General features: G+C 34.1%; 3 protein-coding genes across 6 annotated transcripts; 2 read left to right on the top strand and 1 right to left on the bottom strand.

Annotated features, from left to right (window-relative positions):
* The first annotated feature begins 23 nt into the window (after window positions 1-23).
* Window positions 24-7,123, top strand: YL-1 (Vacuolar protein sorting-associated protein YL-1). 2 transcript variants are annotated; one of them, XM_071587828.1, is made up of 7 exons: window positions 24-71; window positions 318-471; window positions 600-726; window positions 1,961-2,045; window positions 2,332-2,520; window positions 6,184-6,577; window positions 6,757-7,123. In XM_071587828.1, the coding sequence occupies exons 2-7, from the start codon at window positions 332-334 to the stop codon at window positions 7,034-7,036; spliced, it is 1,215 nt and encodes a 404-aa protein (XP_071443929.1). In that variant the 5' UTR covers window positions 24-71; window positions 318-331; the 3' UTR covers window positions 7,037-7,123. The 2 variants fall into 2 exon arrangements, with proteins under 2 accessions (XP_071443929.1, XP_071443930.1); XM_071587829.1 differs by having other exon boundaries at window positions 52-89.
* Window positions 7,124-11,613: 4,490 nt separating this feature from the next.
* On the top strand, window positions 11,614-15,850 carry LOC139690050 (chromosome transmission fidelity protein 8 homolog). 2 transcript variants are annotated; one of them, XM_071587240.1, is made up of 5 exons: window positions 11,614-11,725; window positions 13,093-13,141; window positions 13,795-13,855; window positions 13,930-14,047; window positions 15,338-15,850. In XM_071587240.1, the coding sequence occupies exons 3-5, from the start codon at window positions 13,836-13,838 to the stop codon at window positions 15,569-15,571; spliced, it is 372 nt and encodes a 123-aa protein (XP_071443341.1). In that variant the 5' UTR covers window positions 11,614-11,725; window positions 13,093-13,141; window positions 13,795-13,835; the 3' UTR covers window positions 15,572-15,850. The 2 variants fall into 2 exon arrangements, with proteins under 2 accessions (XP_071443341.1, XP_071443340.1); XM_071587239.1 differs by lacking the exon at window positions 13,093-13,141.
* Window positions 15,813-27,931, bottom strand: Ttc26 (tetratricopeptide repeat domain 26). 2 transcript variants are annotated; one of them, XM_071587235.1, is made up of 11 exons: window positions 27,620-27,931; window positions 27,319-27,450; window positions 26,973-27,164; window positions 24,265-24,473; window positions 23,611-23,803; window positions 22,167-22,322; window positions 19,269-19,379; window positions 18,600-18,797; window positions 18,100-18,208; window positions 16,696-16,936; window positions 15,813-15,946 (listed from the first exon to the last, which is right to left on the bottom strand). In XM_071587235.1, the coding sequence occupies exons 1-11, from the start codon at window positions 27,620-27,622 to the stop codon at window positions 15,829-15,831; spliced, it is 1,662 nt and encodes a 553-aa protein (XP_071443336.1). In that variant the 5' UTR covers window positions 27,623-27,931; the 3' UTR covers window positions 15,813-15,828. The 2 variants fall into 2 exon arrangements, with proteins under 2 accessions (XP_071443336.1, XP_071443337.1); XM_071587236.1 differs by lacking the exons at window positions 26,973-27,164; window positions 27,319-27,450; window positions 27,620-27,931 and adding an exon at window positions 24,704-24,776.
* Window positions 27,932-27,977: the final 46 nt, after the last annotated feature.

Consider the following 27,977-nt stretch of genomic DNA (forward strand, 5'->3'; position numbering starts at 1 on the left):
TAAAATCAGCAGCAAACAAAAGAGTAAAGATAAGTAGCAGTGGATATTGTGTTATGCATGGAGAATAAAAGGTAAAATAGATGTCAAAGGTGTGCTTGTAATGTGGTTAATACTTTTATTTTGGTTTTTTTGTCGCTAAAAATACAGTCTTGTGTATTTAGTGTCCATTGGTGAATTATTTAAACGTGTAGATATTTCATCTTTCCGTGATACGTTTTATGTATTTACCTTGAATATGTTGGATCTCCTTGTTAACAGAGGTAATAGTTGGTTTCAAATTTTATCATATTTGTTTGATATCATTGTATTGAATGCAGGTAATTCCAGTGAAATGGCATTGGCATCGGGAAGGGACCGTAGAAGCACTGCCGGGAATCGTTTAGCCCGGCTTCTTAATGAAGAAGAAGACGATGACTTTTATAAAACTACATACGGAGGTTTCAGCGAAGCAGAAAATGATGACGACTATAAGTAAGCTTCCTAAATCAAACCCATATTAAGGTGTAACGGAGGTTTAATCGAACATGTACCTATGGCAAACTTTTTAATCTTACACATCCGACTATGCAAACTTGTGTCTAATGTATTATCTAATACAGGTCTGAGGAAGAAGTCGAAGACGAAGTAGATTCAGATTTTAGTATAGAAGAAAATGACGAGCCTGTTTCAGATCAGGATGAAGAAGGCACTAAAAAGAAGAGGCGTTTGGTTACTAAGGCATATAAGGTACTCCTAAGAACAGAAGTTTAAACATTGCCTCCATGTAACCAGTAAGATGATTACTGATTATCTGGAAAAGCATTCGTTTATAAATATTTTTAGAAAGTTAAGGATGTCACTCCCAAATAATAGCATAATATATTAGAGAAATTCATTCAGTCAAGACTTACGAGAAGTGGGAAAAGCCTTATGGCAGAGAGTGCAGAAAAAGTTCATGGCAAAGATATTAGGTTGGAATGATTTGGTCCAGAAAGAGCAAACCCCACATCTCCAATTCTTTATTGTTCTCTTTGCCTTGGTTCAATGATTTTTTTCCTCATTCATGCCCTTTCCTTTTCTTTCCACTTTCTCTTCTCGTCCTGACCCTGAGACATGCCCTGCCATTCCAATATCAAGAAACATCATCATCATAAATATCACGAAAATGTACTGCATATTCAATGTGATTCCATAACCTAGTGTTGTTAGGGCCTGGCGTAATGTGAATGGTTCATCTTGTCCATAGCTTTACCATAAGCACGGAAAGCTATCATGTCTCTATATATGGACCTCAAGAGCACTTGGAGAAAGTATGCCTTTCAGTCAAATTGAGTCATGACAGGTTTTCAATAATTTAGTTATAATGAAAAAGTAGTGCAGTTTTTTATGGTGAACATCTTAATTAAGAAATGCATTTAAAGATTTAGTAAAGTTCTGGTTTTGATTTAGTAAAGTTAGTTTTATAGCTCTCTTGTGTACAGCAGGGAATAGTGGACCATATGCCAGGCCAACTTTTCAGGTTTGAATATGATTTTGTTCTGAAAATTAATTTGAATCTCAAAAACCGTAAAAAGTAAGGACTAATAATTTATAAGGTTCAATTGCATTTCCTTACATATGTTAAAAAATTAAAGAGGCATGGTAGTTCAGTTGGTAGAGCCCAGGTTCAGTTCTGAATACCATAGGCGCAATTAATAACTGATTGAAGCCATTCTCCACTAGATCAAAGCACTTATCAAGTGGAAAAGTGCCTCGATCAGTTATCCATTATGTTCGACTTCCACCACATCACGCCTGAAGCTACTCAACCATGGGCACCATAGGGAAACAAACTGGCCACTTTACCCTGAGTAAATTTCACACCCCATTGTACTTCTTTAGCTCTAACTTAATCAATCCAACCAACCTTTGAGTTTATTAATATATTTTGGTTTGCTTTTAAACTTATAATAATGCATGTGCTGTAATTTTGCCATTCTAGGAGCCTTCTTCTGCACCAAAAGTGGAGAAACCTAAAGTGGGAAGGCCTCGAGGACCAAGAAAAAGGATATCATCTGATTTTTATGGTAAATAAACATTTGTCATTTTTGTGAGACCATACCCATCTTTTTTGTATAACTTCTGCATCTTAGGAAATAATCTCCTCATGTTATATTAGCCTAAACAAGCATAGCCCAAGATAATTGTAGGATTACTGGATTAATATTTTTTAAACAATATTTTTTTTTATAAATTGAAGAAGTTGTAGAGTGTCAGAAAATATCATTTCTTGTGAATATTTTAATCAGCAAAACTATGTCCCATCTAGGAGCTATTTTGAATACTGTTTTAAAAATAATTCTTTGTTAACAGAAAGGAAGTCCATTAGGAAGTCAACAGCTGCTAAATCTGCGGAGACACAACGATTAATCAAAGAGAGGACTGAAGGTCGAAGGAAAAGAAAAGTTAGACATTATCGTCCTGAGGATATGAGGAAACTGACTCAGGAAGAACTACTGGAGGAAGCACGTATCACAGAGCAGGAGAACCTTAAATCCCTTGGTAAATGCATTTTATATTGTGCATATTAGCAAATTTAGATATGATATGTGTACTTATTATATTATGTGTAAGCCTCTCATTTTATGTTTGCTTCTTTGAAGTGCCATACAATCATGGCTGTATTCTGCAAGTCTTCAAATGTTTTATTCCCTATTGATTTTAGTTAGACCATACAGTATGTATCAGTTAATGGAATCATTACTGATTGGATGCCATGGGTGCCCTGCAAGCATGGACAGTGGTCATTGTAAAATAATCTAAAACTTCAAACAGAAATTTTCATTTGAGGGCCATTAGAGGAATTTTCTAACTTCTTTTTATAACTATATTTTTCACTTTCCAAACTAAATATATTTGCCATTTCAGGGAAGGCAAACGACATTTGGACAGGTTTTTATAGTAGTATATATGTAAATCTCCATTTATTCCATGCACCAATTTTCCCAGCAATCATGAAGTACTTAACTATATTAAAATCCATGTCAGTGTTTAGTAATATTCAAGAAATGCATTTTTCATTTTAATATCAGAGTAAATGTTAAATCATCACTTTTCTAAAAAAGTTATTTCAGCAACAGATTTACAAGGAAGCATACTGTCATATAGCAAGATAGGCCCATGTGATAGACTGAAGCTAAAGCACTGTGATAAATGAGTTCATTTCATGTGTGGCTATGTTTTGAGTCTTCTCTTACCATACTTATAAGTTAGTTAATTTTATGTTGTTCTCTTAAATTGGGACACTGTAAGTTGGAAATACTTTTTTAGTTATAACTCAACTATCTACTTGCAATGCTAAATCATTGAATATTTTAGCAGTTTTGCTAGTGGAAAAGTGTTAACTTCATACCAGTGGTCAGGTACCATAGGTGTATGAACCCAACAAAGTTATTAAGTTAAGAGATATGTCTCAATGGTTTGGAGATATATTTCACCCCATAGATTTTTTCTTGCTGGTTAAATCTTGAGACACCTAAGTTATCCCCTCACAGATCCAGAATTGAAACTAGTGAGTCACTTATACATACACAAAAACAGAGGTGCCTGATGTAATTAGTTTTCTGGAGTCTTCATTGAAAATTTTAAGAATTTCCATGGTCCATTAATTTCATTTGTTTTTTAAATTAAAACAATAATTGTGCTGCCCACAGTTTGATTTTATTTAAACCTTATTGTATGTTTCAATGCTTTCATTCATTTTTAAGTGAAATTTACTTGAAATAATCAATTTTGTATGAACTTTAAAATTAGGCACAATGTTAACACACAGTGTGGTTTGAATAATATTAAGTTATGGAGACAGAAGTTTTTTTCAGTTTTAGCGAGAAAATGTTCCATAGCATCAATCCAAACACAGTTGGTTCTGTTTATTTGGTAAAAAGGAAAATGTATTATCTCCAATTTGTCTTGCATAAAAATTTCCTGTTATTAATTTCTTAAGTGTTAAAAACCCTTCATATTATGAGCTTCATATTTTCATCAATTTTTTTTAGTTACGTTAACATCAAGTTAAAATCTCATCAAAGGGATGAGAATTTTCAATAAAATGTAGCATAGTAAATGCATGTGTAGGAATATTTTCAGTACCATTTCACTTAATGGCAACATTACTTTATAATGATGTATATTTAACGCATAGTATGATGTAATTTTAATGATGACTATCTCCAATACATAGCCATCAATATTGAGGTGCTCCTATTACAACTTTGGTCCATCACTTGACTATCTGTTAGTGGCATAGGTTGCCCCAAAAAGAAGTCTCAAATTAGCTTTCTTACTGTTTATTTGTCAGATAATGCAGTAAGTTTTCTTGATATTGCATCATCAAGGAAATCAAGCATTAACTTGACTGTGTCAATGATTTTAAAAACTACAGATCAATAGCCGTACAAAATAAGTTGGCTAAAATATTTGAAAAGGCCTAGTATATGCAAATAGTGTCTTATCTTGAAATAAATTTCTTACATACTAATTCTCAGCATGGATTTAGATTTGAAAGATGTATTACAACTGCCATACATCAGGCAATCGACAGCATAGATGCTAAACATAAAAGATAGCCCAAGAGTTTTGTGTTTACCATCTAATGACTCTCATCTAGACTCATTAGATGGTAAACACAAAACTCTTGTGCTGTCTTTTGATTTTTCAAAGACTTTTGATCATGCGAAACACAATAACCTTCTAATTAAACTTAATAGAATTGGAATTAGAGGCATTCCTCTTATTTGGATGAAGTCATATATCCACAATCCTACTCAGAAGATTGTCAGTAGATGGGTTAAGACATTCATCTGAAGTATACCAAGTTTCCAAAGGCATGCCACTTGGGCCACTCCTTTTTCTGGTATATGTTAATGATCTACCTAGCTGCTTAAAGGATTACGAAGGAATAGTACCAGTTTTGCGTGCTAATGACATTAATGTAATATTTTCAACATACACTCGCCCAGCCTTGTGGAAAAATCAAGTTCTGTTCCACTTGCAATAAGCAAGTGGTGTACAAGTAAACATCTAGACTTAAATGTAAATCAAAGTAAAATGGTACACATTCAAACACAATAAGAATGTGACAGATAGTCTGCTGGTGAAAATTAATGACCGATCAATTGAGCAAATGATGTAATGTCAATTTTTATGTATTTCTTTGTGTGCAGATATTTTTAGGGATATACACTTAAAAGCCCTTCAGCATTTACTGAGTTCCACTTGCCATTTATTAAGGCACCGGATGAGATTAAAAGTAAATGGTATTACTTAATTTATACTGTGGTATGTGCATTTAAATATAACCTATAGTATAATATTTTGGGGCGCAGCTGCCATTTCTCTAACCATCTTAAAAATGCAAAAGAAAGCCACCAGAATAATTACTGGGAAACCTCATAATGTACCATCAAGGCCTAAATTTCAGGAATTATATATACTACCTCTCCCGTACCATTGTATTATGTTTTTAATTCTGTATATATAAAAAACATTGGCAACTATTCCCTTACCTCTGACTATCATCATCATTACACCAGAGGTAGGCACAAATATTTACAGCAAAATTAGAACTAAAGCATTAAAATTAGGGCCCAAGGAAATGAGTATCAGATTATATAACAAATTACCCAAAAGTAAAAGGGAACTACTGCATTCAAACATAAATTAAAAAGATATCTACAATGTAACATGTTATAATCAGGTGATGAATATCTCAACAATATTCCTGATCTTTGAGTCCATCCTTCTAGTTTATAGCAATGCTCTTAGTGTAGTTTATATTAATGCTCCATGATTTTTAATGAATATTTGTGAGTAAGTTGCATGTAATGTGTGTTTGTGCAACATATAATGTGATTGTATGTACCATATTTTGTATCTTAATTGAGCCTGTTTGCATTTTACTCCTTTTTGACGTTCCTTGTATCATGTACATACACCCTTCCAGGTATTTTTTAATATTATCCTTGAGTAAATAAAATGTATTATTATTACTATCAGTATAAAGGCCATTCTCTTTTTCCTTTACACAAATTTAACTAAGAAATGGCTTAGTTTTAATTAGGTAGAATGGTTGATGGAAAACAAGGTCATTACCACCATATATTAGTTAAATGATTTCATTTTTAATTATTAGTCATGCCATTAAATGATTACCTCTTCCATTTCCAGAGAAATATCAAAAGTTAGAACTTGAAAAGAAGAAGACAAGATCAGTCAAGAAGACATATTTTGGTCCTATCATAAGGTACCATTCAATGTCCATGCCCCTCATAGATGAATCATTGCCAGTTGAGAAGATCAGTGTTGACGAAGAAGACAAGATACCTGAGGAGAATGAGGAAGACTCAAAAACAGAATCCAACAAGCCCAGTGAAAGTATTAAGGAAGCAAGTGAAGAGTTAAAAGACTCAACCTCTAAAGAGGCTGATTCCAAAGACAATGAGAAGTTGGGACCACGTTGTGAAAGAACTTTTATTACCTTCATGGATGAGCAGGTCTTTCATGATGTTTTCCCTCAAAAAATGCCAAAAACACCTCCAAAAGCATTTTGTCCTCTAACAAGGTATGTGTTATGAAACATGATTTCTTATTAAGTATGTGAGTCAGTAAATATCTTATTTTAGTGGCAAAGTGTAGCAGAAATGAACACATGGCAGACACTCATGATGCATGGTATACATTATTCTTTGTTAAAAAATTCTTATTATTTTCTTATTTTATAATTTTATTTTTAAACCATAGGCTCCCTGCAAGATACTTTGATCCTGTCACAGAGTTACCATACTGTAGCCTTCAGTCATTCAGAATTTTACGAGAGGCTTATTACCAACAGCTTGAAGGAAAAGGTGATCGTAGTAATCCTGAGGTTGCCCGTTGGATAGAATGGCGCCGTCATCAGAAGGAACTTAAGGCTGCAATTGCTGCAGCTGCTCAGAATTTGCAAGTAAAGCAGAATTTTAAGACTGATAAAACATCTGCTCCTGGAAGTCGTGGTCATGCAATTCCCATTTCATCATCCTAAGTTTTTGATTTCCAATTCCAATTGTATCTAAGATTTTATACATTTTTGTCTGTCCTTACATGTATAAAAATAAATGAATTTTGTCTAGTTGCTCCTGCTTTATTTTTCCTCCATCTTTCAAGGCTTCAAAAATATTAACTGCATTGATTTGTGCTCCTTAGGTAACTGCAATTTGTTATTTTGGAGGTTTTAATAAGTGTCATGTGGGTGGATGTAGAGGATGTAGTGCTTGCCCATTTTTTAGTCATGACCTTGATATTGCAGTTCCTAGAAAGTTAGTTAGATGATACATATGAAGGCCAAAACTATGGTGTTTTTGTTTGAAAAGAAGATTGAAGATACTTTTTTAGTTTATTTGATTGTGTCTGCAGGAATAATGAATGTATTTCCATCAACCTTGCAGGAAGTATGTGTTTACCATAGCCTCCTACAGTGTCCAGACATTGGTTAAACTGCTAGATAACCTTGAGGAAAATTTTGCATCATGTAGGTTACCTAAATTCAGATGATATGCTGGGTTACTAAAAGATTAGTGTGAGGTATTTTAAGGTACATTGGTAGAGTTAAAATAATTGTAACAGATCCCTATATTTAACTCATAGTGCCATAGCTTTGTGTTGAAAGGAACTATATATATATGATGACCCATGTGATTGTTGATATCCATGTAAAACTCCAGGAATGTTCCTTTTACTTTCACATTTTGGTCAAATCACTAACTTTCTTTTAACCTAGGTAAAACCTATGGAATGCATGTATCCTACCTAATCTTTTCAGAGTAAAATCATAGTTGTGGTACTTCTATGGTGTGTCAATGCCACACCCTTCTGAAGTATTTTTCTGTAGGGTACAGTCAGCACGCATTCCCTCCCCTTTATTTTAATACTAAGCTTTCATGCCTCTCTCTCTTGAAAACTGCATAAGCGTTGTTTTGTGTCAAATAATCCTGATTGCATTCTATTTTCCTCTCTATTAGTGACCTCATTGATGCTATGGCATGTTGCGTGTCTCTCCCCTTCCTAAACCTAAACTGATTATCCCCTAAGTAATCATTTACCATCTTCTCCGTCCTCTTATTGTTGACCTTGAGTACCCATTATTCTCTGTGTGAAATCAGTTCTGTAGTCCTCACTTATGGATGCCTTTCCTTTTTTGGGATGGGAACTAATATTGATCTGAAAAAATCTTCTGGCCAAATTTCTCGCTCACAAATATCTCATTTCACTATAATTTTTCCTGGCTCAATTGATGATTTCTGAATTATCTTTGATTGTTTGCATGGATTATCTCTTCTAACTTCCTGTTAGTTCTGTCACCATCCTTAACAGTGTACCCATTTCACCAGTGCTCTGTAAAATCTCCTTATCATCGCACTGCATCTTTCATCACATATCTTTCACCATTTTAGTTCCCCTCCTCAGCTTATTATTTCACTCTTTGTACTTTCGTCTACCTAATTCTGTGTTTACATGATTTCATTTTCTTCTCTCACCTTGTTTTTGTAATCATCTTATCTGTAATTCATGGTTCCTCGTTCTTTTCCTATTTACTATTCCTGTACTTTCACTTGCAGCTTTTGATATCCATTTTTAATATGTTACCATTTTTCTTCTGTTGAATCCATCTCCCTGTTCTCACTCATATTCTTTTCTACAGCCTGCTGTTACTTCTTTCTTTTCATCCTGGTTAATGCTTTTACATTATATTTCCCCAATTATCTTATGAGGGTAAAAAAGAAACTTTACACTTCCAAAATAAAGATTTAATATTTCACGACCATGGTTTCGATGCTGCACATCATCATCAGGTAACATACTTCAACATTTTTTATTTAAACTCAATTGTGTGGGGTTTATAAACGCAATTGTGCAGACTGAAATGCCATGTATATTGGACAGACAGGGAGGACTTTCGATATTAGGATCAAAGAACACTTCATAATTCACAAAGAAAGACAACAGATCCCAATTCGCCAAACACCTCTTAGATAAAAACCACACTTCACAGCAGACATTCTTCACACTGAAATGAAAGGATGCTGGTTGAATGCTTTGGAGGAGTTTGAAATTTGGCAATCCCTTCAGTCTGACAGGTTTGAGGTGGTCAATGAAACATTATACCTTTCACAAATTTGAGCCAGTAACCTTCCAATACATACCCTCCCCTGGACCACTAATGGGTTGCTGCACCTGGACTCAACTTACACCTTCTCCCATACTCCCCCTACCTTACCCCCTTACTCCCCTCTGCCAAGTCCAGTAGCTGTTTGGATTCATACTCAGATCTATGCCCATCATTATTTAATGGGAGAATAAATTGAAGTGGTTTCCCATTGCCTTCCTCAACAGTGTGATACCATCACTGAAATGGCTTCCCCACTGGGGTGAGATGCCTTTCATATAATACATATGGTCTCTTCTATGAGTAAATGTAAGAACCCTCAGGAAAAAACTAAAACTTCATATACTCCCTGGAAATTCAACTACGACTCATGTACGGGTAATGATTGAGAGTAGAAGCCTGGTATGTGTGGAATGGTAATTTATCGAAGTGATGGTTTGAAATATGTATTCTCTTGGCAGGATCCTGACTACTCACATGATATCTGCCTTGATACTTCTCCTCCTGAACTTTCACTTTTTTATTGACATAATAATGCTTCAGATAAGTGTATATTGTCAATAAAAGAATGGCAGGAATAGTTTATATTACAAGATGAAATGGTAACTGTATTTAGGTTTTAGTCTGAATGCACAATTTCTCTTTTCCTTGGCTAGGGTGGATTCAGACAGTGGGTTTATAGGACTTTATTATCCTTATTACAATGATAGACTGACTAAAGGTATTTTTTGATGAACCTAGAAACATTTGGACATATCGTTATAGTTTTCTAAAGGTATTGCACTTTTTGAGTACTGCTTTGCATTGCACAAATTGGCCATTCTCATCACAATTAATAATTCTTTAGCTCCACATTCTTCCTATGTCTGCTCACACCTTTCAAAATCCCCATTATTTTCCTCCCTCTTAACTCGCCAAACAGTTTCCATTCTATGGAAAACCTGTAATAATTGGCATTGTCAGTAGCAGGCACATGCAAGGCAAGAAATTATTTCCATGAAATGAGCCAATTCAAAACAATAGACACACCTCGCAATTGTGGCTATGGTTAGTAGTTTCCCTGTTCATACACCCATTACCCACCAATTAGAAGTCGGAGGGTAATGAGGATGGTGAACGCAAGCTCAGCCTTGAGAGAAGTGAAAATATACTCCAAAAAAGAAAATGCATGAAATAACTAAATTGATCAATCAAAAGTTTGATTTGAGGCAAGGGTAGGGCTCAAGTAATACCAAACCCTTTGGCATATGAAATTCATAAATGGAGGCGAAGTTACTTTCTCTGTGATTTTGCAGATAGATTTGTTACCTAAAAAAATCACAACTCGGGTGAACCTGGTCAATCCTTGAGCCCTTTGGTCATTAGCCCAAAACTACACACTCAGCTGCCATTCCTCAAAAGTGGACAAAATGATTTAAAAATTGTGTATGATTTTTTAAAGAAAATTATGTTCCTATTGTTTACATGAAAATTTTTATTTAAGAAATTGCGTGGTCGTATTTAAATGCCTACTAATATATATTCCCTCCTTTGTTTCATGAGATTACCCTCCTCACATGGTTGATTAAACATTCCTCACGAGTTGGTCATTGTAGGGAGGCTCCACTGTATAACAGCATTACAGTTCGATTCCCTGGTATGCTTTTATGGGCTCCCTAAGCTCCACCCAAGCTGTGTGATTTTTCGGGTACCAGATCTTCCTGAGAACCACATCTGGCACTGGGAAAAGCACTGGCCCCCCTACCCTGATGCGTGAATTTCACCCCGTCGAGCTTAGTACTGGGTGAACTCGATCATCACCTACCAAACCTACATTTGGGTTGATTACTGCGCATATGGTCTATACCTCCTTTCACTGCTTCTGCCTTCTTTGACTTTCTCCCAAATAGCCTTATCCTCTCCTATCTTACCAGGTACTTTCTTTTAATTTTCGTTAACTCACCTGTCCCCTCTTCACATTTTCGCAAGCTCTAAAATCTACATTTATTCTCTTTTCTCAATTTTTGGATTTATACAACACAATGGTCCATATTAAAGTTTTCCCTAATCTTTTCTGTGGCTTTCCTTAATTTCCCAGTAAAAATTTTCTCTTCTGAATGAATGCTACTTTAGCCAATGTAACTATTCTCATTATATTCCATCCCTTCTGATTTGATCTAATATTACAGGTGAATAAGCCAAGGAATATGCATTTGCTCATAATATGACAAGAAAACTATAACTCATACATAAGTTACATCCCATACTACTTATTTTGCAATATCTTATTGAAATCCCATGCACTTAACTAAAACCGCATAATTGATAACGCGTGGTAGGAAAACCTTTGAAGTGACAAAAAAGAGGAACTTTCAACCTTACTTTTCAATGCAGTCGAGTGACATTTTTTGTGTGTCCGCCAAACGGACCAAAGAAGCCTCAATAACAAATGACAAACGTTAATTCGAATAACATCTTTCTCCATGTAAGTTGGCGGTAAAATTCAGAAGAAAAGGTATCTGGAGATGACAGTGTCAATAGACTTAATAATAGAATTATTTTTGTATCGGACATTAAGGCATTTATCAGGTAAGTGCTCTCCTTTATTATTTTCCTTATTTTTATGTTCAGAAGGCATCATAATATAGAGGTTGTCAAATCAATGTGTGTTTCGATTAACTAAGGTAATAAATACATTCCGATGAATATAATTACTATTATGGTAGCTGTGCCGGTTTCACGAATCTGTATAATCACCATTATTTGTATGAAACAGTTTGGATAAAATGCGTCCCTAAAAAGTGAGCACGGAGGATTATTTCAACGTTCCTACAGAAGACTCGCTACCGATAATGCCTTCCTCTTCGTGAATAATGTTATATATAAAAGCAAAATCATTTTGGCTGCGTTTGTGAGGAAAGAGCTTATCTTTTGTACAAATATGCCTAAGAGAATAAAGTTCAGGTTATGGGCGTCAGATTTTTCTCTCTACCATCGCAAAGATTTATGGTTAAATGTCCAGTCATTTAACCGTTTATTTATATCTGGTGATATTAACGATCGTCATCACTTAGGAACGAGGATTGCGCCATCCCTCGAGTCAGTAATTGCAAATTTACCCACTAATAGCTCCGCACAAGATAAAATATCTATTAATACTTTTAAATAAATATGGGTTGATGAACAGAACAGGCAACTTTATTAATTGTAATATTTGGCCTTTTTCATGGTTCAAGTCCCTATAAGTTATTGAATACACTATAGTTATCACAATTAAGGAGATTGTTTCGTCCTCGTAATGTTCAGCTCAGTCAAAATGGAATACTATCATTAGACCTCTAAATATTGGTGTTTCCTTAAGTAATGTCAGTATTCCAAGATCCTGGGGTATGAGTCTCTTGGGAAAGTGATTGGTTGACTACGATGGAAGCCTATTGAGTATTGATGAACCCCCGAGTCATGTGTGGTACATTTGGAGAACCCCATTTAAAAACCAACAGGTGAAATTTTATGGATACAAGATCTTCAGAGAAAACCAAATGGTGGCAAAGGAAAAGCAGCTGGCACCCCTACTCTAAATGCGTTTCTTCTTGAAGTCGTAATTTGGGGTGACCTCTAACTTCATCTATCAAAGCAACTGATTGGATTTGTGTGGATGGAGGAATGTTTATAGCTATTAAATTAAAGAGACAATTCTCACTTGAGAAATTCTGTCTACCCTACAAAAAATTCATTCATTCGGATAGGTTTGACCTAAAAATCTTTGGAAATACTGGTTTTAATATTCAGGCACTTTATAAAGTGAATAAACGTGTTGTTACCATTGGAAGCAATAACTGATGCTTCCAAGGAAGTAAATTTTCTAAAGGAATTGAAAATGCTTACACACAAGCCTACTCATGGGTTGGTGAAATTTTAGTTTAACTTTGAAATTTAACTATATTCATTTTTTCCAGAATCAGAAAATATGATTGTGAATTGAATTATCATGCCTCCACCTCAACGGTAAGAGATATTGTGCTCTCATATTAAATATTTTTCATTTGGAGTCTGACATACAAAACAGCTTCAGCTTTCAGAAGACCTCAAAAACCCAGTTGCAACAGCTATTGAATTTTATCAACTAAGTTCCTTTGCGGGTTCTGGAAATGCGAAATTGCTAGCAAATGAGCTGTTTTTGGTGTTATTGCAGGGCATACTTCCCTCCTGTATGCCCCATTCTATGTGAGAAAAAACTTGCTGGCTATGTTCAAAGCTCTCAACCTAGATGCTCTAAGTTCTCCAGCCTCATAATTATTTTTCATTACAGATTTTTCTTATTATATACACTTTTCTAAATTTAAAAGACATATTATGAATCTTTAAATGGGAAAATAGGTTATCTATAGAATCTAAACTATATATTATCAAAAGCCAATGTTTTTATGTCATCAGCTTATTTAAATTTTAAATCATGTAAAAAAACACCTATTAAATATGGAACTTTTGGCCTGGAAAAACTGGCAAATGTCTTGAAATTGTGCCTTTATGTCCTTGTGGCCGCCCTCTAAGGCATATTGCCTTATCATTTTAGTGATATCTATCATCTGTAATTATTAACGTGAAATATGCTATTATAGGCTATATTAAGCATTGATCCTAAATTTTTACATTTTTAGGTTAACCAAGCATTGTCTTTTGAGAATTAATTACGTGGATCATGCAAATTTTAATTAATGTGTAAGTACATTGAATCATTGAGTGTCTATGTGACACAGTTACAAAGGAATAAATGAGTGTTGAATTTTTTCTAGGTCATTGGATGATACAACAAGAGATTGGGCAGTTATTGAGTTACAGGGAGATCTTGAGTCAAGAATTCACTGCGAGGTAACAGGGAAATTCATTGGTGACCTCCATTATAATCAACAGGTATATAGTAGAAATATTATTCCATTTAAAAAAATAAATGATAAGGTATTGTTTGATGATATTTGATTTGGTATTGATAAATGATGTTTTCATAATGTATAATGGGTGAACTAACAATTTCCCAGCCAATTAGGTTCTGTCCTAAGTGGATAGGTAATGTGTGCAGGTATCTCAATGCCTCCCTTCATTGAAAAACCCTGAATGCATTTTATATTTACTTCTGAGGGTGTCCAAAATGATTAAAGGGATTTAACTTGGGTGTTTTGGGCGAGCAGCTTGTTTGATCTCACGATTTTTTAACAGCCATTACTCAGTTAATTATCATAGTGGCCACTCATCAGAAAAAAGGTGGGGATTTCTCAGCCTAAACCTTGACAGACCTTACAATAAGACCATGTATTATATGTACCTTAAATTGAACAAGCTTAAGTTTTTCTTAGATGCATTGGACCTGTAAAAAGAATTATGATCATGCTTACTTGAAGATTTAAGTTGTCATTTTTTCCACAAATGATAAGGGATCAGAATAACATTATCCGATCTCAGTAGGGTCATACTGGTCAAAATTAGCCTGGGGTGTATTCACTCCCTGCCACACACCCCAGCGGTGGCTTGTAGGGCACTAATTTAAGAAAAAAAATAAATAAGAGAGTATTCTAATCAAGTTAATACATAATACTTACTCTTGGCTTTAACTATGCATTTGAAGCGATTTGAGAAATGAATATGCCCAAAAAACTTCAATTTTGATGTGCCAATAACCTACAATCAACATTAATAACAAAGTGCAATGACTTTTCTATGAAATGTTCCAAAAAATATTAAATTTTATAAATAAAGTGTAATTAAAAGAAACATACCACACTAATCAACCCTAAGGTTTGGTTGGGGAATTGGTCTCACCTAATGCTAAGAAACCATATGGTGTGTGATAATCACACATCAAGGTAGGGAGACTCCTTTCCTTAAGCTGCCTGTGGTTTCCCAAGAAGATCTGGTGTGCAAAAATCACATAGCATGGGTGAAGTTGAGAATGACCAGAGGTATCATCTGGAATCCAACCCGAGCGCCCTTGTCATTCATATCGCACCCAATGCACCAAAATACCATGCCTTCAAGTGTGGTAAATCTCCAAAAGTTGGCCAATTTCTTTTTAAGTTCATGATGTACGCAATGTCTGAAATTTAAAAAAAAAGGTTCTGGCCCTTAATGCAGCATTTCTTAAAATTACCAAAATGTTAACAATTTTGGCAACATGTAAGTGAAATTACTGATATGATATCTTTACAGAAAACACCAATCCTAATAATTGGACATCATATTCTACATGGAAAAATAGTGCAGCTGGACAAGCCTTTAGCGGTTATGGAAAAGGTTAAAACCACAAAAGTAGATTCCAAATTGAAAAACCAGGATAGTAAATCTTCCGTGTCATATGAGGTGAAAGCTATTGTACATAAGAAGCTATTATTCAAAACAAGGCCAAAACCAATAATAGCAAATGTTTTCGCTGGCCCAACATAAGAAAAGAACAATGGTTGTCATTCTTGATTGAATACTTGTATAGTGTATTTCCACTTCATTGCATTCTTTGGAATTGCCAATTACTGTCATTGTGTGTGTGTGTTGAATGGACTAATTATTAATGAAATTTATTTCAGAATCAACATATATTATCTTGGTATTCATACACTTTCTTAAATATTTTAAGCCATATTATGGGCTCACTATTGTAAAATTAATGTTATCATAAAATACTTTGTAAATGTTTCATAATGCACTTATAAAAATACATTAATTCTATTCTCCTTTGCCCATGACTTAATCACTTTGATCATATGTTCTACTCCTGGCTTATTAGAAGTTTTGAGCAGCTGAATGGCTTCTTTTAATATAGACCTGAAAAGTAATGAAATTCGCAATTAATACGAAAACATCAATGTCAAAATTGAAAAATCTCTTGATAACATTTGTTCTCCCACATTTTTGTGCCCTTTCTTACAGTGCCCTAAAATTAATGGAAGGGTTGTTGCAAGTGTAATGCATGACATTTATTTTGCAAGGTTTGAAATAGGTATCCCACTTCATTTTTTCAAAGAAGTTGGCAGCTAAATTTTTTCATTAGAATTTTGTAATTGTTCCATCAAGCAATTCAAAATCTTAAAAATAAGGCTTTCTCATTACGGTGACTAGTATTACAACATTTTTTCTTTAACTGTTAACATTTCACGATATTATGTTTGTATTATTACAGTTTCATCAGCCATCAACTTTATAGGATTAAGAACTCCAGAGATATATAGTCTGAGTTTCTATTTTATATTTTTCTCTTCACTGAAATGCAAAAAAAATAGGAACTACACTATGTTGTGTTTCCATATGAAATCATCCGGTGCTATGAACATCTCATTTTACTAGCATATATTTTAGCCTCACCTTTTCCTTGTACCTGATAAAAATATTTACTAACTTGAAAGTTAAGGCATACAACATACTTGAGTAAAAAAGTTAAATTATTCATTTGGATTACATTGTACCGTTAATTTGACTTTGAGAACTTTTTAAATGGGCTATATAACAGTGATTACCTGAGCAATGAATGGGTATTGTCTACTTTTCTAGAATGTTCAAGTATTTCTAATGCTTACTTAGGCTCTTCACATGCTATCACTTTCTGGAAAATTCCAATACATGCACCGCGCTTTCCTTCCCAATATTCTGGATTTGGATCAAACCTTTCCAGCATATCAAATGCTTTTGCAGAGTGATAAAAATGACCCATTTTATAGCAATCATTTGCAATCAGTTGCAGCAAACTAAATGATTCCGGTGATGCCTCCATCTTTAAGTACAACTCCCAAGCATTTTGTGGCTTCTTGTTCATGATGTCTTTTTCATAGAAGAGAAACAAAAATTAAGTATCTTTTATAATTACATTCAAAAAAATAATATAGTCAAATGTTTGTTGATTAATAGTAGCATTTCTAAAAGTTCCCACATCATTTTAATCACCATTTACTAAGATTAATATCAATGGAAATTTACATTAAATGATATATTCTTCATTTACAATAAATGAAAATCCACACTGTCCCACAGAAATTTTTAATCTATCCTTCCTGATTATTTTTATGATTAAGAATTACAATTTCAGAGGTGTTTTCAAGAAGGTACTCGGTACACTCTAATAAGAAATTTAAAACGTAGGAGAACCTTGATGCAGAGCTGAGAAAAAGTAAATCTGCAAAGTTTTTCATGAACAGGAAAGCTTTTCCAGAATAAAAATACTTCAGTAAAATATTGATCCACTAGTGAATTGATGTTGTGACATTAATTCCTCAGCTTAAACACTTCTCCGAAAAAAATTGGGATAAAGGTTTGGTGTAACATGGTAACAGAGTCAAAAAATTTAAAATCGAACGTGACTTGGGGTGCTAGGGATCAGAAGAGTCCAAAATGCCACAAGTGCATGGATAACCTAGTACCCATAAAAAGGTGAAGGTAACACAATTAATGATCCCTTCAAAGTTGATGCAAATACAGGCCTAATCAGTTTAAAGAATTTAGTACATATATATTTATCAAGGAACCATATGTGCATGCAGGAGGATGAAAATGTATGGTAATTAATGTAACTGCTGAAAACATCACTCCTAATTGACTGCTCATGTTGTAATCACACGGTCAAGAAAATTGACATTAAAGCTAACTAGAGTATTTTAATCTCAGTCACTTATTGTTTTGCCCAAAGTGATGCTTAAAAAAATGATAATGTAGTGTTTTACCGGAATTTTTGTATTTCAATTTTTCACCTGCTTTAAATCTTTGCAAGTTGAGTCCAATTTCTATTGGAAACCATACTAAAACAGACTTATTGCATGTGTAACAAAAACATCAACAATATAAAACTTTTTCTATTGCTCATCAACAAATTTTATTTTTACTCTAAATATTGCATGTTATTAGTGCACAAAATAATATCCATAATGAATACAGAAGAAATTTGAATGCATTCTAACTGTATAGCAATATAACCCATCAGAAAAACTTACAGCATCTTGCCAGCAAGCTGATGAATGTGTAATCATTTTTTAACTTTTCACTTTGCACCAGCTGAAATGCTTCTTCAGCTTCTTTGTAGCTCCCTATTGCCGATTTTGCCTGCAAAATTTCATGGTAAAGTTTTATAAGACCATTTACACATCATCGATAATGGTTTATCAAATTAATACAATTCCACCTACAGACACTCAATATGGTGCTTTTAAGATTAGGTGTACATATACAACATCAAAAATTATCCGATAATCTATCTGGGATTTTACAGAACTATAAAGTCATCCCTCAGCATTATTTCACCTTCAAAAAATTCAAATTTAAGAAGTGCCATAATACAATAACTGTTATAAATCCTATTTATAGGTGACTAGGTGTGAACTACATATTTACAGGAAGAAAATCATAAAATTAATCTTTTTTTATGTTCCATCAAATCTTCTATGGATGTATTTACAATGCATTTAGAGAGAAACAAAGAAAGAGATACAATTACCTGGGCATAGTTGAAATTAAATATATCATCTCCATGATGGTGACTGCGTATGGCATTGAGATAGCAATTAACTTCATCAAACTGATGAAGTAAAAAGAAAAAGGAAGCCATACATTCTCTTCCTTGAACTGTATCTCGCTCACTTCCACTGTTGCCCACAGCTAGGAAATACTGCTGAGCGATTTCTGTGTCTTCAGGCTGCAAAATAAACATCCTTAATTATGCACACATTGATTACCTATATATGTATGCAGTTAGATAACAGTTAAACTAAGTTGTGAGTCATGCGCAAATTCATCGAGTGTTTTTGAAAACTGAAGGTTCAAGGGGACATGGAAATAAATATATCCCCGTATGAAATATAAATAAACTTATAAAATCAATTTTAATTCGAGGGACGAAAAGCAATAACCCATAAAATTGATACTTAAGCTGGAAAGTTTTTAAACTATATTTGCCTGTTCAAAATTACTTTAAAAATGTCTCCTCTTTTAACTCGGCAGGTTACACCCAAGTTTAACTGGAATAATATTTTCTCTCATAAGGCAAATGTCACTGATTTAAATTACAATCTAGTTGCACATTTGAGCAAATAATAACTATTCTCGCCAAATCAAGGGGCCAAGCAAACAAACTAGTATATCCTACAACTATTTATATATAGCTCACCGATCCATTTTTGTGTCCTATTATGGCATGGATAATTCCTTTAAGAATGTACTCTGAATGCTGGGAAGCATTGACATCTTTCATGAGATTGTAAGCTTCTGCGATATCATCCTAAATAAAGATAATATGTTATTTATTTTCTCGTTTTATATCACAAACCCAACAAAAAATTTAAAAAACTCTTCACGATGCCAGGAGAAAGTATATTTCATAATTCATTAATGGCTTGTCCCAAAAAAAAGTATAATGCATCCAGGACAAAAATTAATGCAAATCAAAAGACTAAAATTCATGCCACATCTGGGTTGACTGATCACTAGGTATCCCTGAGGTGTAAACTCTTGGTAGATTATGCCTTTTGAGTCAAAAAGATGATATTATATATATATATATACTTATTTTTAGGATAGACTTGTGGCTCATTTGGGACATTGATGAGGGAGGAATCAGGCGGCAAGTTAATTAGATTGGTGCTGAAGCCATCCCAAAAAATTGAAAAACTGCAGTATGTGAGGGCTAAAGTGCAGTTTTAAGGAAAAAAATTCCATTTATACTATTAGAAATGTAACGGGTAAAATATTGATTGAAGAATATGATATCCTGACCAGATGGAAAGAATAAATAGAGGAACTATGTGATAAAGAGAATAGGCCACATAGTTAGGATAAAGAAAGGGAATATGAATTTGACCATGATAGCTTAGGACCAGGAACACTTAACTATATGATAGAAAAAGTATACATCTAAATGTAATTGAAGAAGACGGTGGGAATGGAAAAATCCCTCCTGAATGACTCAAGGATAATGGATATCAGGGAAGGGAGAGTTAATGTGCTAATGCATAGCATTTATGAGGGAGGAATATGGCAAGAAATTTTAATAGATCAACATTCATACCTATCCCAAAAAAGGAAAAGCAGCAATATGCGAGGTCTATAAGCTAAAATTTCACACATGGAAAAGGTATTGCTAAGGATCATCGACAAACCGATTGGGAAGAGAAAAAATGAATATGTGGGGAATAATCAGTTCAGATTTAGAAAGGGGATGGTACCTATGATCCATAGCAATAATGAGGTCACTATTATAAAGGAATAAAGAGTACAATCAGGATATAATTCTATGCATTATGGATTTTTAGAAGTTCAACTGAGTAAACTGGGCACAATTAGTGAAGATATCGCAAAAGATAGGAGCAGACTGGAAGAATAGAAAACTTATCTGGATCCTGAACTTGTCTCAGATTGCACTTTTACAGCCGGTAAATGAAAAATCAGGATATAGTGCTAGAAAGAAATTTCCACTATCACCTGTTCTTTTCAATAAACAAGCAGAGAAAATGGTATGGAAGGCATGGAAAGGGTTTGAGTGAAAGTAGTATGGGAACTCTTCAAATCAGTCATACAGACTGTAGTTGTGGATGATGGAGCATTAGGGGGATCGAGGTGGTGCTGTGGCTAACATACTGGCTTCCAACACAGAGGGCCCAAGTTCGAATCCCGGCGGTGATGTATATTTTTCAGTGGTGTCTGGATCCCTAGTTGAGGTGCTTTGTGGAGGGTACTTTGAGTTAGTACACCATCTGTTAGATTGGACATTAAGCTGTGGACCCCTTGGCACCTTTCGTTAAGAGTAGGCTAATGCCGATGCAGGGTTTCTCTCTACCCTTCATCCTTTCTATCCAGCCCCTATGGTACAAATGACCTCAGCTGTTGGTTGCCTCACCTAAAAACTATTACAATGAAGCAGTAGTAGCCTCTAAGCCTAAGGGTCATAACCATTACTTAGATCATTGTATCAGTGTGATAAGTATGGATAATAATTAACAATATGAAAACAAAGGTAATGAGATTCTCAAGAAATAGGAAAGCTAAGATAAACATTCCAATATGGGGACAAAATAGAACAGTTAGTCTAATTAAAATGTCTTTTAGAGGAGGATGGGACATTAAAAGAATAATTAGTAGGGACATTAGAAGAAGAATTGCAAAGAAGTATTAACAAAGGAAGTGAGAGTTGATGACAGACACCTTAAGCACAGATGAGATAAGCATAGAATGGAGGATTTTGAGATGTGGATGTCGAGAAAATAAAATGGAAAGGAAAAGCAATGATGAAGTTCTATGCACAGTAGGACAAAAGAGATGGCTGTTGGGAGAAATTCATAAAGATACAACTAGCGGATGCAGGAGATACTAAGAGAAAATGGGATGCTGAAAATGGCTATAGAGGGAAGAAAGCATGGTAAATGAGGTAGAGAGAGGGAAAGAATAGGCATGTTGGACGAAGTTAAGCTAGGTAGAGAATATTGAATAACATAATGGGTTATAGTGACATGTATTTTAGGGTCTTAAGGATATGTTGTGTCAAGTTAGTTAGGGCTTCTGAGTTAAGTATTGTGTTATGCCAGGGTCAATCAAAAACCTAGCTAAGGCTGGCAGACAACTGCTAGTAAAGAATCAATCCATTTTAAATGATAAAGCACACTAAGGATTTCAAAATATTGGAAGATTTCATTTCAAATCAAGGATGTACATATATTGCCACAAATAATAACTCACTTCAGATAATAATATTTGTCAAGAAAAATAATTTAGGATGATAATGCATTGCACTGACCTACCAATCTAATGGTCAAGGTTCAGGTATCAGTTATGGCTAAGTATATGAACAATGAAGTACACTCTCCTATCAAAGTTACCTTTGCATTTATTACTGGGAATGGGTTTTGATATGCACTGATCACATAATATACAAGAGGTTTACTCTTCCCCAATGCCCTCTTGCTCATATAACTATTAGTTTTAATTAATGGGATAAGTAATTAAGTCAGTTAATCAAATTCTCAGGCAATCAAATAATTTCCCCATTGAAATATCACAATATGAATGTAATTACCTGCAGTATGTGGTAAATGACTAAATTGAGCCGAGCCTCCGGAATAATGCCAACCAATGGTGATAATATCTGCAAGGCATTTTCTCCTCTTTGAAATACAACACTGTTGTGGTTTATCAGATCTCTGTAGCAGGTAACAGATGCAGATGTCTGATCCTATAATATAACAATAATAATAATTGAATGGCAAACTAACACATGTCATCATTTATATGGTTAGATAGACAGATTTATTTATCATAGAACACTACATGATTGTATGGGCTTCGTTAAAGATTCAATTAAATTTACAGGTGCATTAGATTTACATATATACAAATTCGTACACATATGAATGGTTTTGAATGTCATAATAATGGGTATTAAAGATTTTAAAAACAGATCCCCCTGCATTGACTCTTTCTTTGTATTCTTGGACACTATAAAAAACATTATTTACAAAGAAGTCTTTTAACTTTTTTGAATTAATTTTCTAAGGGAAGTATTTGTTTTAGCTCTTCAGGAAGACGATTAAAGAGCAGTTTTCCTGAAACTTCTGGGGTTTTTTGTGGTACGGCTACTCGGCAATGGCCATTATAAAGATCATCCTTACCCCTGGTGTCGTACTTGTGAACATCCCTATTTCTGACCAGAGAAGGGGTTTTGGTGCAGGTATACAGAATCACATGTATATACAGGGAATAGGTCATGATTTTGTGACAATTGAAATACTCCCCGCAGGATTTTCTTGCATTTAGTTTAAATATAAACCTCAATACATGTGTTTGAAGGGTGAGTATTCTGTTGATGTTTCAATGTGCGGAATTCCCCCAGCAGATTTTTTAAAAGGAATAGGAATGAGTTTAATTTTATAAATACATATTTCCATTTAGAACCTCCAGCTTAACTTGTTATCTATTTCTAAACCCTGAAAATCGGTATTTTCCAATTCAGAAATCAATTGGTTTCCTATTTCTACAGAAATATTTGACAGAAGGTCTTTATTACTAAATACCAAGTAAACTGTTTTTCCTGAATTCAGTAATAAATTATTGTCATGCAGCCATTGAGCGACTGAATTCACCATAACATAAATATCTATTTCCAAATGAGATGATTTAGTATGACCTGCTATTAGACTTAAGTCATTTGCATAGAGCACCATGTTATATTATGATATTTTTTCGTTGACTGAGTATCATCAGATACAAAACACGAGGTGTGAACATTATTCATAATTCAGTGATTTCTCTATGGAAAGTATTTAAGCTGTGCTTCATTTGTAAGCATACCACTAATTAAGTTACTTATTAATGTACATACCATATTCAATTATGGACCGATAGCTAGTCAAATATCATTAGCATTTATAAATCTGTACTTCTACAATTATTACTGGCAGGTATAACAGCAACACAGGATGTGCACATATTTTCTGAGACTTACAAATATGCATACATCCTACCTTTAAAATTTTTAGCTCCATTTCAGCAGCTTTTGCATCATCTAGCTGATAGTAAATGCAAGCCTTAAGATTGTTGGCAATCACAGAGTCAGGATAGTGCTGCAAATAGGCATGCAGAGCTTCCTGAGCTTTATCCAAGTAGCCGTTTTTGTAGTAACAATAAGCTTCATAAACTTTTATTGCCAAATATTCCCTAAAATAATATTTCCAGAAAAACATTGATCATTTCCAATTTATTAATAACATAATCATTATCAATGAAGATACTGATGTCCGAGTAAAAATATTTACACTTAAATTACATCTTTCGTAAATAAGCTTTCCTTTGAGTTGATGAGAAATGTACGCGGTACCTATTGTGTAATCATTCAAAGAATTATTCATATATAAGATTTTTGTTTCATGCGTTGTTTCACCAGTATATCATACAAATATTGACTTCATTTAAATATTTTCCCAGCATCAACTTTCTCATCAGTGAGCTACATTCATCAAAATGGCATAATACAAACTACATTTATTTTAAATGTATAATAATGGAACTTATAATTGCAGTTAATGTTACTAAATATTTGTATCATCTCACCTTTGAGAGTGAATTTCCTATTTTGATCTACTGTTTCCTATTAACTAAAAATTTGTTAGAACCCAAACCTGTGATCCAAGAGAATTTCTTTGTAAACATCCAGAGCTTCTTGATAATGAGCCTTCAGGAAGTTTAAAGAAGCAACACTAAGCTTATCTTCTATCAGCTCTCCCATTTTTTGTTCCAGCTCAAATGCTTTCTTGTCATCAGCAAATCTATTTGCTAAATGGAGCTGCAGTCTTGATTTCAATCCACTCGCAGAAGATTTTTCTGCAAACTGAACAAGAAAAACAATAATCCACCTCTATCCAATTACTACAGTAGTTGATGTAAATGATTTCCAATTCCAATGTAGTTTACAATGAGATATGTATCTTATTTTCTCTATACCCATACCTCAAAGGCTCTAAGCTACAATTAACCTCTTATCTCAATGGTTGGGGTTCAGATCAATACAACACTATACTCCATAATTACGTCTTCATTAATCTCTTTTATACAGCTTACCATGTCCATCATGGGGTGTCCTCATCAATTCTCACCTACTTGCCAATATTTTTTTCACCAATGCAATTCTTCGCCAAATGTCCCCACTTCTATGTCCATTTTCTTCCAAATTTTCACACTAACTATGATATAGAATCCTACTCCACATTAATGAGGCGTCTTAAATATTTGCACCATGTAAATTAATGAGCTTATGAACATTTCTTGCTTATTTAAAGATAAGTAGTCTTAAAAAAATGGATAAACTACAGTAATCAGCTCAAAAATTGGTTTGATTGTTGGGGGGAAGCTCATCTAATACTAAGCCCCATGACATGTGAAATGCACATCAGGGAAGGGGGAACAGCTCCTTTCCCTGTGCCACCTATGTTTTCCCAGGAAAATGTGGTGTCCAAAAAACCACACAGCTTGTTGGAAGCTGAGGTTGCCTAGATTCATCCCCAGGAATCAAACCCGGGTCCACTAGTAAATTCAATGCTTTCTCCACTAGACTATCAAGTTCCCATTAAAATGTATACCTAAGTAAAATTAGTAATCCTAAGATCAATATAAAATGGCATCTCCCGTACAAGTAGCAAATATAAAGTTGGGTGTTTAATGAAAGATCTGGGGCTTTCCCAGAATGTCTGCTGAATAAATTCCTCTTATTTTATCCACCTGGTTAGGCACTAGGTCTCTGCTAATGTTTCAAAAACTGACTCAAACATCGTCTTCTGGGATTCTGAAGACAGAGAAGCATCCAATCTGATGAGGGATTGAGTAATCAAAATGTCAGCTGAGATGAAAGTCCTAACCAGGTGGCAGACCCAAGAGAAATTTATTCTACAAGTTGCATGTTGTGTTTGATGTGGAGACCACTGCTGCAGTTTTGAATGAAATTATAACCAAAGACATTAATTTAACAACATGAAATTATTTTTCTTTTTTAGCTATTTTTCCTAAAACACAGCAGTCAAAATAGCTACCATTACCTCAATTTTCGTTTATTACATAATTATGATTCCACTGAGAGGAACAAGTCATAAGGCCGCATCATGGATTCTAAAGGTTGTGAAGAGTATCGGGGATTTTTCTTTCAACCAAAAACATCTTTCGTGAACTGAAAACATTCAAGCTATCAGGTGTGTACTCAAGATGACAAATTGATCTAAACAAGTATTGAATGAATAATCAAGTATATTCAAATCCAATTAGCTGAAAAAACTATAGACTACGCGGAAATGGCAAAACCATTTGAAAAAGTGTCACACAGCCATTTCAAATCCAACAATGCTCTACAGTAAATCTTATGACCAGTAAACTGCAAAACCTGATAATTTCAGCTAAAATCCATTTTCTTCTATTCTAAATATGCATGAATTACCTAGCCAACAGGGGAGGAAGTGAAACCAACAATTTCAGGTTGCCTAGCCATTAAGCTGGCAATTTGTAGGTGCAGACTCTGGCATTGTTCTCAGTAATATCAGCAAACATTGATAGGATGGTAATGCTTAAAAATGAATAAATTGTCAAATCCAAAGTTGTCACGTTCAATAATTTCTTGGAATATAAAACAGATTTTAAAGCATTTATATAAGAATTTAAGCATTTATATAAGATTATATGCATGGTATTGGCCACAGTACTGCGATGTGGAAGGCAACAGGAAACCACCACATTATTCTTCCAAGAATATGCAGCCTTGTCTAGCATCCAAATACAGTAGAATGGAAAAGATATGTGCTGCAGTAAACCAATCCTAGGATTGAATTACTAAAAAATTTAAAAAAATCATAATATTTCATGTTTCATTGCATCAGAAAACTAGGGTGCAGGAAAACACTAGGCAACATATCCCCACTAATTTAAAACTAAATTTAAACCACTGGCAGAATTCATCACTAACAGCCCTCAGCATTAGCATGCACCGTATTGACACCGTGCCATCTTCACAGGCAAAAAAATAATAGAAAAAATTGGAGAATGAATGATTTTTATTTTTAGAAACCTAGTGAACAGGTAGTCTATAAGCCTCGGAAGTGGCATGAATTCCTTTAGTTTGGTTGATTTCTAACCCATGATGATCAGAAAGAGGATGACTTACCGAATTAAAATAATTAATACTGAATCATTGATTATATGAGTATTAAGTGATGGTATGAAAAACATTATTGTGTTTCTCCCAAATTAAAAAGAGACAAGGCCATAGTGATTTTGTTTTTGCTTGTGAAAATAGTTTGAGCCAAAGTAATACAATGAATTATACATAATTATTGTCACCTAATCTTACCTCTAGAGCTTCTTTGTACATCCCCAAAAAAAAGTAACAGCATGACAGATTGATGTTAATTTCTTCATGCTGAAGATTAAGCAACAGCTTTTCATAGACTTGAAGAGCTTTTTTATATTCACCTAAATGAAAGGCACAATATCCAATCCACATATCCACATCATTGGTATTTTTAACCACACTACGGTTGAACTGAAATGATGAATATGAATCCATTTTAAAGTTTCAAATCTATAATGCAAAAATACCTCCAATGACTGTTAATTAAGAAATCAAAAAATATATTCGCTAAGGGATTAATATAATGCACTAGAAAACAAAACCAAGTATTCCTTAAAGAAATTACCTCCAATAGTGTAAGGGCTCCAACATAATCCCTTAATTTAAGAAAATCTTGCAACTTCGGCAGCTGCTTTGATATGTTTACTTGCTCACTCTTTACTGAAGAGCCAGCGACAGGTTTTGTTCGTGAGAGCATCTGTATAATGGTGGAAGAACATATATGTTGAGTAATATGATCAAATATATGACACATAAGATTTTCTAATTATAAGAAAAAAAGTTGTAATCTCACAAAATAACCCTGCGGCCAGTAATATTTTAAGGTGCATAAGAGTTTAAAGAGATACTTATCAATATAATCATACCATTTTTAACTAAGTTTATTAAAAAATACTTTTTCAACCGTAGCATGAGATAATTTGTGAATATTAATATTTGACTGCCCCTCGTTGGTGTTATCACAATTTAAAATGCGGAACAAACAAATGAGTCGATCATCGATCTTGTATCGATTTATCATTAAGCGGTGTTGCCACATATTTCTACTTTATCCTAATGGGCGTGACCCTAACCTCGGATGGGAAACATTAACTTTCTCAAATATAGGGCTTGGGTGGCATCATGTATGGTTTAAACAAAATTTCAAATTATATAAGAGCCCTTTCATATATCAATGAAGTTACTTCCGCCATAAAGAAGTAAATAAATGTATTCCTCGCCAAT

The sequence above is a fragment of the Hetaerina americana genome, unplaced genomic scaffold (genome assembly GCF_022747635.1).
Source record: "Hetaerina americana unplaced genomic scaffold, ioHetAmer1.1.p SCAF_3, whole genome shotgun sequence".
Lineage (NCBI taxonomy): Eukaryota > Metazoa > Arthropoda > Insecta > Odonata > Calopterygidae > Hetaerina > Hetaerina americana.